This window comes from Triticum dicoccoides, chromosome 2A (genome assembly GCF_002162155.2).
Source record: "Triticum dicoccoides isolate Atlit2015 ecotype Zavitan chromosome 2A, WEW_v2.0, whole genome shotgun sequence".
Classification (NCBI taxonomy): Eukaryota; Viridiplantae; Streptophyta; class Magnoliopsida; order Poales; family Poaceae; genus Triticum; species Triticum dicoccoides.
Window position 1 is genome coordinate 77,780,387 of NC_041382.1, and position 9,234 is coordinate 77,789,620.

Below are 9,234 nucleotides of genomic sequence, written 5' to 3' on the forward strand. Positions count from 1 at the left end.
GTGAGCCATATGATCTTTTGAATTGATATGCATATTTCAAAGCAAAGGGGAAGAGATATATGTATATACCTCAACAAAACTGCGATGGTGCTTTGCTGTCCGCCCGGTCCTCCCTCCAGGCACCCAGTTATCCCCACATCCTTGAGTACAGAACCGACCATTTCTCCATGAGATAACGATCCCTCCACATGCGACAACGCAGGCGTCGCTAATAGAAGACCGGCGCCAAATAGGAGGAAGAATGACACATCTGTGATCAATCCAAGCACCACAACGCGGGGTAGCCTGTACGAGTCTGGGGCAAACTCGCTCTTGATTGCTCCCAAGGCACCCTAAGGACGACAATTTCAGCAAAGCCACGTGGATGGGCATGAGCATTCATGCAGATGAAGTGATGAACTCAAATGGAACACTAGTACTACTGCTACTCATCTGATCTACTAGTGTTGTAATTCGGCCAGAATACATGTTACTAGATTGAGTTAATTTGCATGATACCTTCTTGAATTCTGACCCGGATCCAGAGAGAACTGCCATCGTGTACGCCACGCAGAGGACGCACAAGAGCAGCGCGGCAAGCGCGAGGGAGACAAGGGAGCTGCAGGCCAAGACCAGGAAAGCCCAGTCCGTGAGCGTCTTGAGGAAGAGGAAGGAGGCGGAGCCCTCGCCCCAGGCGCGGTGCGCCACCACCTTGGCAGCCTCGGCCGCGGAGAGAATCCACGCAACGGTGAAGCAAAGGTAGCGGAGAACCCCCGCCACGACGGGGAGGGCGCGCCCGAGCGCCGGCAGCGGGTCGAGGACGAAGCGCACGAGCGCCAGCACCGCGACGACGATCCGCGGCGGCGGCGGCGAGGGCAGCACCGCGTCGGCGACGGCCATCGGTCGGTACGGAAAACCCTAGCTCCTGGAAGCTTCCGGCCTTCGATGGGGGCGGAGTGGGAGTGGACTGTGGTGTGGACAGTGGAGTGGGAGTGGGAGTGGTTGGGTACTTGGGTTGGCGCAGCGAGGTGGCCGGGGGTTTGTAGGAAACGGGGACTCGCGACTTGCTCGGAATTTTTTTTTCCGCGAGCTCTTCCGTTTGCGGGTTCTTTTCTAAGTTCTAACAGCATCTCTAGCACACGTCGCAAAATCCCGACCCGCATAAGTCTTTTGCAGTTTGCGGAAAAGGGTATATGTAGGCGTCGTGGGTGAGGACAGACTCAGACCCCGTATAATCAACCCGTAAAAAGCAATATTCTCCGAATATACCGAACAGACCTATAGCTAGCTCTTTTTTTAGTCGTCCTCTTCCTCGCGTCAATCCGACGGACAGGCGGACGAGGGAAAACAAGAGACGAGTGTGACGCGGGCGGATGCTAGGGTGGCCGGGGCGAGTGCGACGCGCGCGGATTGAATGGCCGGCGCCATCGGATTGAGCTAGCTAGCTAGCTCCGTTCAAGAGCCGCAGAGCCACGGGCGAGCGCGGCGGCCGGGACGGAGGACGGCCGGCTATCGGCCGGCCGGCGGGCGAGCGCCGTGGCGGGGGCGGCGGCCTGGTGAGCTTCATGGCATTGGCGGGAGCAAAGATTCCTCAACCGCCAACGTTGACCGGTATGCACGGCTCTGACAAAGTTGCTCTTAAAACTGTATATATGAGGGTTTCGCGTTCGCGTTTACAAAACCCCTTAAAAAAATTTAGGATCGGACGATTTTGCGGGGTCTGTTCGGTCTCGTTTTTTCTCGGCTGAAACTGCAAAACACGGTTATTTTGCGGGTTTGGTCACTTATGCAGGGTCTACTAAAGATGCTCTAACCCATTTCCTCGGGTTCGGGTTCTAACCGGGTATACGACGATGGTGTTTGCTATTATACACCCGCCTATCTAAAAGTTCTAACCGGGTATGCTGCGATGGATAGTTTCAATTTTTTGCAGGTTCAGTTAAATGCTGGAGAAGAAGCAGAGCAGCGAGGTCAAGGTGGGGTAACACGGCCAACTGTGGCGTCTCTGCGTGGCCTCAGGGGGTACAGTTGTCCCAAGTTCTTTGTTCGTACCAATGGTAAGAATGTCAAGCAATTCTCATGTGTCCATAATCGACTATTGTTCACATCATCATTTTTTGAGTACATTACATTGAAGTATTGAACTGCAACACTATTTCAATATAGTTCCTGAAACTGGGTTATCCCCAACAAGACGGTAGGAAAATTATAACAAACATGTTCCAGGCCACACTTTCCACACATTCTAATCTTCACCTCATGACCTGGACTCCAAGCTATATTCATGTTCATGATGAAACCCTCGGCCGTAAAGTGGTTATGGGTATGAACCCGCTACCACCGCCATCCACTTGACTCCATGTGGCACAAAAATCTCATCTTCAAAAACAAGTAATCCAATTAATGTTCCTCCAATCTCATTAGCTTGAGATATCCAATGATATGATCATCCTTTCTTCTTCGGATTACCGCTACCCCTGCCTCTAGATGAGGAACTCGCCGCCACAGAGGTCATGTCACACACCAAAACCATAATCGTAACACATAATGTCTCGGTCTCCGGAGCACCACCAAGGTCTCACATGGGAGATCGGAACTCACATCGGGAGGACAGAAACCATACTCGCAGGGGACACATGAGGAAAACAATTCGCCCAGCCTTAAACATAAATTAATTATTATTCTATTACACATGCCTAATGGTGAATTGGTAATGTTTGTCTATGCCATAGTAATAATGGCACATCCACGGAGAGTGAAGGCAGGTGTCAGCCTAGTTTGTCCTAGCCGAAATATGTTCCACTGATTTCTTCTATTGTTATCCACCGGAATGTAAAAAGGAATAGTTGTGGTTGACGAGTGATGCATTGAGCTTACAATCCATCATGGAAAATATATATGCATGAAGCATAGAAGAGTTGGGTAACAAAATAACACAATTTGTATTTAGACAAGCAAGATTATAGTAACACAATTAGTGCAATGCCAAATGTATAATCTGCTTGTGTTCTCCCACGCTTTTTATTTAGATGTGGACATGGTAGGATTTCTTTTTCTTGACATCTAGATTTGGATAATGTTTCTTCTTATTCAAAAATAATAACCAGAACAAGAGCACCCCCACTCGTTGTTGTCGACAACATCATGCTTCTCGGTTACATAGCAGGTAGTCACAGTAATAGCAGGTTTCCCAGCCAACTGTCTCAACCCTTTTTCCCACGTGCGGCTCCAATTAGGGTTTCCGCCTCCTACCGGTACAACGGTTGATCTGCCTCGTATTTTTTGGCCTTAGGGCCATGGAAGCGTGTGGATCTCGATCCTCGTCGGGGGAGGGCTCCTGCTTCCTTTTAGGTGTTTTTTTCTGTTTGTCTAGGCTTTGTGTCCTGCTTGGAAAGGCGAGGCGGCGATGGCTCCCTGGAGATGGAATGAGGTTCTCCCTGACTAGCCACGTCCCGGTGGTGCGCCTAGCATCATCGGAGGGCGTGTGGAGGTGTGTCTCCAGCAGATCTCAAGAGATTTGTCGGTGTTTGTCTTCAGTGGATCTGTTTGGATTCGGTCTTCATTGTCTGCATACATATGTCTACATGTCGATGGTACTCACGATCTAGAGGATCAAACTAGGCTAGAAGCTCGAATCCATGGCTATGTAGACGAACTAGTTGTATTATCAGATAAATTCCTCCCAACCTCCCCCACCTTTTGTTATAGTACTGAATTACAAGCCGGCCGAAAGGCCAATTCCTTCTTCGCCAAGTTGATCCCTACGACTAGACTAGTATATAAGGAAATGAGTTTTTACGGGCTTTAATGGACCCATTCTCAGCCTGCAAGCCGGGCTGGTAGTTTAGCTTTGCGTCTGGGCTGGGCCGCCGGCCCAATATTTCAATTAGAGTTGGCGCCGTTGACAACCCCCTCTTCTTGAGTACCGGTTTGACCCCATGCCACTGATCGAGAAATTTGTTCGCTCAACGAATCCAAATCTTCCCAAATAGCATCTGATGCATCCCTCCCACACCATTGGATGAGAACTTGTGGGACAGTACAGTGACCTGGACGAACACGGCGATGCAAGACTATGATAGGAACCTACAGTGGAGTACATGAGGAGGCCAATTGTACCTGATTTTGACACAAGTGCAAAAATACTTACACACAATCATAATTGGTGGCGCGCCATTTTTTATCCACGACATTGCTATTTTTGAAATGATGATGGCATGGGTATATTTCGTACGCCACCACTATCTCATTACTGGTGGCGTGCAAGCAGGAGACTACACCACAAACGTGTGGGCCCAATAGCCTGCCTATTCGCGAACATAATTGGTGGTGCGTCACGTTACACGGAACGCCACAGATTTAATTGTGCATGCCCAACCGATTTAGCCCACGCCAAAACACATCTCGTATCAAGGCCAAAGCACATCTCGTATCAACACTATTTCATTCCACTACTTATCTCGTGTCAACAGTACTTCATTCTACTACTTACCTCTGGATTAGGGTTTTGGAGGCACAGCGGATGGAATTGGATCGGGGTCCTTCAAGAAAGTGGCTTGGTTTGACTTAGACGGAGCTTACCGCTGGTTCAGGTTTTTGGTTTCCATCGACTCACCTAAGTGGCATACCCATTTGTATATCCAACGCCAAATTGTTTACTCCCTCCGGGTGTGAACAAGTTAGACACAAGTGTGTAAGTCTTTGGTTCGATTAGCAAAAAAATGGTTTGTCATTAAAAAAAGAGTGAATTCCATTTTTTACCTTGTAGTTGTACATTTGTGACACATATTACCCTATTTAGTGGAACTTTTATCGAAATGTCAGATTTTGGAGACTTTTAACACGGTTTTATCCCAGTTTTACATTTTGTTTGTTTATGGTCGATAGGATCGGCATGTTGCATCATTGATTCGTAAAAAAAACTGTAAGGATCGGAGGGCATCATTGGCGATCTTGTCCAAGCTTCTCTTGTCTATCTGTTCCACTCCTTGTGGCCGTCCACATGTTTTTGGATACAGGGCGTCACCTCACACCTTACCTGATGGACACGCATCAAAAAACGAGGGTCCAAAGATTTTAAAAGGGGTATTCTAGACGAATTTTCACTCGAAGGGGTAATTAGTGTCACAAATGTATAAATATGGGGTAAAAAGTGGAATTCACTCTTAAAAAAATAAAAACAGTTTTACATTCATCGTTGAGTGAAGTTTCTAAACATACTTCTTTTGGCATATTATATATGTTCCACTTGTTAAATTGACCACCTAAGTTCCCGTGCCCATAATGACCAAACATATATTCCCATCCAGAGGGACTAAATATTAAATACAATTACAAAAGCTAATCATATCTTCTTTCTTTTTATTTAAACTGAAAGCTAATCATTACACCAATACTTCACGGGGTAGCATCAACCATCATCACCAGACCCATAATAACCCAACAAACTTCATGACTATTGACGGTTACGATCTACTCCCTCCGTTCCAAATTACTCGTCTAAAACCACGACGAGTAATTTGGAACGGAGGGAGTAGTAATAGCAGAAATAAGCAAGTCAACAGAAGTTTCATGGCTAATGACGATTAGGATCTATTAATAGTAGAAAGAAGTAGGTTTGCAAAGACTCTTTTTCCTTTCAAAACTTGTGTCTGTTGGGACCACTCACAACCATCAGCGGAATGGGCACTGTAGCTCCTTGGCACATTCTCCGGGCATACTCTCTTCTTAGCTTCGTCTGCCAATATATAACCCAACCAAAGATTTGATCAAATTATACCACATAAAAGAGCATTGACATATCAACATTAAGCATCCAATAGTATAGTTTCAAGTACTATAATCTTAAGGTTATGCCACTCATTTTCCAGCAATGAAGTAACTTCTACCTTGTGAAATGTTATTGAATTTGATTTGTTCTTGTCCTTTCAGTCGGTAGTGCTAAAAAACACACAACTGATGACACGAACTTGCAACGCCAGAAATTAGTTCTCAAAGGAACGTCTACCAAAATGTAGTGGCATGGCACCACCTTGAAGTACTAGATGTGTGTCCATTTACTGTCATGTTATTTATTTACACGATCAAACAGTTTACTTCGTTTTACTAAACTGTAAAAAAACATTAAACTGAGTCATAGAACAGGGGACAGAGACATATTGGCACTTGAACCAAAATGTAGTGGGCATAGCGCCAAATGGAAGTTGATAGTCGTTAAAAGGACTAGAGGTGTGCCATTTTACTGTCACGTTATCTATTTACATGATCAAACAGTACACTTATGTTTACCGGACTCACAGAACATGGCACAAAGTCACAATTGCCAAAAGAAGCCAAGTAGAGTATACTCATATGCCATAGGCAAAACTTGAAAACATTGGGTCTTTCCATTACGGTTTCAATGGAGTAATTATCAATGACGAGAGCTCTCAAGAAAGGTGTTCGCAACAATTTGGAGGCATGCAAACATTGCTATAATCTCACTCGCTGCAAAGATACACCTATCACAGGGGGCGATGGGGCGTAAGAAATTAATATTACTTTTTTCTAATAGATGGAAATGATCATTTATATTATCATTACTTTGTAACAAATTAAAAGCATATGGTAGAGTAAATTGCACAAAACCACCACTTTGAAGGCTAGGTTTGCGAAAAACACTACAATACATTTTTTTACAAAAAACACCACGTCTATGGTAATCTTTTTGCAAAAAACACTAATCGGCGGATCTGGCTCAGTTAATTGAGTTTATGACAAATGGGGCCCGCCAGTCAGGCTGACGTGGCACCAGTTTCTCACACCGTTACATGAAAACGTTTGCTGAATGTGGGGCCCGCTTGTCAGCCTATCAAGCCTCTCTTTGGCATTCCATCGAACAGTTTGAGTGCAGTGCACACGCCGGCGGACAAAGGCCGGCGTCGCGAGTCTCAGCCAGGCGAGGAAGGTCAAGGACGGCAAGGAACGTGGCGCCGGGATGCGGCGGCCGTGCTCAAGGATGGAATCCGTGGGGGAGCACTGGTGGCGGGGAGGCCTCTGCCTCGGCCGAGGGCAGACGAACGGCGGCATCTGCCTCGATGCGGCAACGACGATGGTAGGCTCTGCCTCGACACAGACCTCGCGTGGCTCGCGAGGGCGCAGGGATCCCGTTGCCCCCTCGCAGTCCTCAACTCCTTCCCCAAGCCTCAGAGCTCCTCCCCCCTCCAATGGCCGAGGTGCCGCCGCCCGTCCCGTTGGCCAAATTCCTTGCCAGCAGCCCTCCCCTCCCTTTCCTTTGGCGTAACCGACTCCTCTGGATGCCCTCGAACTGCTGCCGCCCCCGAGTTCCTCCGGGGAAGCCCTGTGGGCGCGGCCATCGCAGCTCTTTAGCCGTCGCGGCTTGGCCCATGGTGGCAACGCTGCAGGCTGTCCCATGCGACCCCGCAGCCACCCCCCGGACGCGGCGCGGAGCGCCTGTTCCAGAGCTGTCACCGGCGAGCTCCCTCGGGCCCCAGTCGACTCCAGCGCCGGCGGCCACAGCGCTCCTCTGTCCAGCGGCGGGAGGTTGAAGAGCACGGACCACCAGCTTTTTTTCTTTTTTCTTTCGATGACAGGTGGACCCCACAGGGCCACACGGCCACACGGGATGATAACGTTTGCCAACGTCGCAATTACTTAGCCGGTGCCACGTCAGCCTGACTAGCAGGCCCAATCTATCATAAACATGCTCAATTGAGTCAAATCCGCCGATCAGTGTTTTTTGCAAAAAGATTACCGTAGACATGATGTTTTCTGCAAAAAAATGTATTGTAGTGTTTTTCGCAAACCTAGCCCTTCAAAGTGGTGGTTTTGTGCAATTTACTCCATATGGTAGAACTACATCAGCTGGCTACTCTCACAAATATAAGATCCATGACAATCCAAATTTTATCATGAATGCTAATATGCAACGACCGAGGAATAGCAAAATCCTCATCGATCGGTTTTACATACAACAACAGTCCATCTTAACAAACATCAACACAAGTAGTCAGTAAACTAAGATAAATGACTCCATGTATCTGTCAGCCAAATGATCTTTCCAACTGACGTGCATATTTCAAGGCAAATGGGAAGAAGAGGTACCTCAGCAAGACTGCGACTGTGCTTTCCTGTCAGCCTGGTCGAACCTCCAGGCGCCAAGTGCTAGAGCTGGGATGATAAGAATGCAAGACGTCGCGTGCATTCCAAAAAATCCCACATCCACGATTACAAAGCCGACCATTTCTCCCCGAGACACCGATCCCTCCACATGCGACATCATCGCCAACAGAAGGCCGGCGACAACTAGCACGAAGAAGGGCACGACTGTGATGAATCCGAGCACCGCCATGCGGGGAAGCCTAAACGAGTTCGCAACCGAGTCCCACGTGATCGCTCCCAGGGCACGCTGAGGAGCACAACGATTTCAACAAAAACACATGGGTGGGCATGAGTATATATTGCAGATGAAGTGATGAACTCATCGACTAGCCTATATACTGCTGTAATTCGGCCAGAATAAATGTCATAGGGGAGGAGTTGATTTGCATGAGATACCTTCTTGAATTCTGTACCGCGTCCGGATAGAAGTGCGATCACGTACGCCACGCACAGGCCGCACAGCAGCAGGACGGCGAGCACGAGCAGGACGAGGAAGCCGTAGGTGCAGACCTTGCATGCAGCGGACGTGAGCGCCCGGAGGAAGAGGAAGGGGGCGGAGCCCTCGCCCCAGGCGCGGCGCGCCACGATCTTGGCAGCCGAGGCCGCGGAGATGGCCCACGCGAGCGCGAATGCCACGTAGGGGAAGACCCTGGCGGCGACGCGGAGGGCGCGCCGGACCGCCAGCATCGGCACGAGGGCGGAGCGCGTGAGCGCCAGCGCCGCGACGACGATCCGCGGCGGCGGCGGCGGCGGCGGCGAGGGCGGCACATTTTCGGCGACGGCCATCGATCGGTATGGGAAACGCTAGCTCCTGGAAGCTCCTCGCCCTGGGCTCGATGGGGGCGGAGTGGTTTGGCTGCGCAGCGAGGGGGCGGGGGGTTTGTGGGAAATGGGAGTTAAACTGAATGCGTGCATGGTTACAAGCATATATGCGCGCGAGAGAAGGAGAGGAGTGCATACGTGAGATCCTACAAACCAGGAGAGGAGTGCATGCGTGAGACTAGGCAAAATGTCCTTCAGGACCCTGATTTCCATGGAGACTTCCTGGACGCGCAGTTGGGCAATGCTCCGTCTCAGGTTTGGCCGGGTATTGTA

The 9,234-nt window shown here is 49.0% G+C and overlaps 1 protein-coding gene and 1 long non-coding RNA gene across 2 annotated transcripts; both read right to left on the bottom strand.

Annotated features, from left to right (window-relative positions):
- Positions 1-378: 378 nt before the first annotated feature.
- Positions 379-879, bottom strand: LOC119357627. The gene has a single exon (XM_037624510.1). It carries the CDS (start codon positions 877-879, stop codon positions 379-381), a length of 501 nt encoding a protein of 166 aa, XP_037480407.1.
- Positions 880-5,383: 4,504 nt separating this feature from the next.
- On the bottom strand, positions 5,384-8,699 carry LOC119359004. The gene is made up of 3 exons (XR_005172348.1): positions 8,536-8,699; positions 8,083-8,386; positions 5,384-5,716 (listed from the first exon to the last, which is right to left on the bottom strand). It is a non-coding gene; the product is annotated as an uncharacterized LOC119359004 (long non-coding RNA).
- Positions 8,700-9,234: the final 535 nt, after the last annotated feature.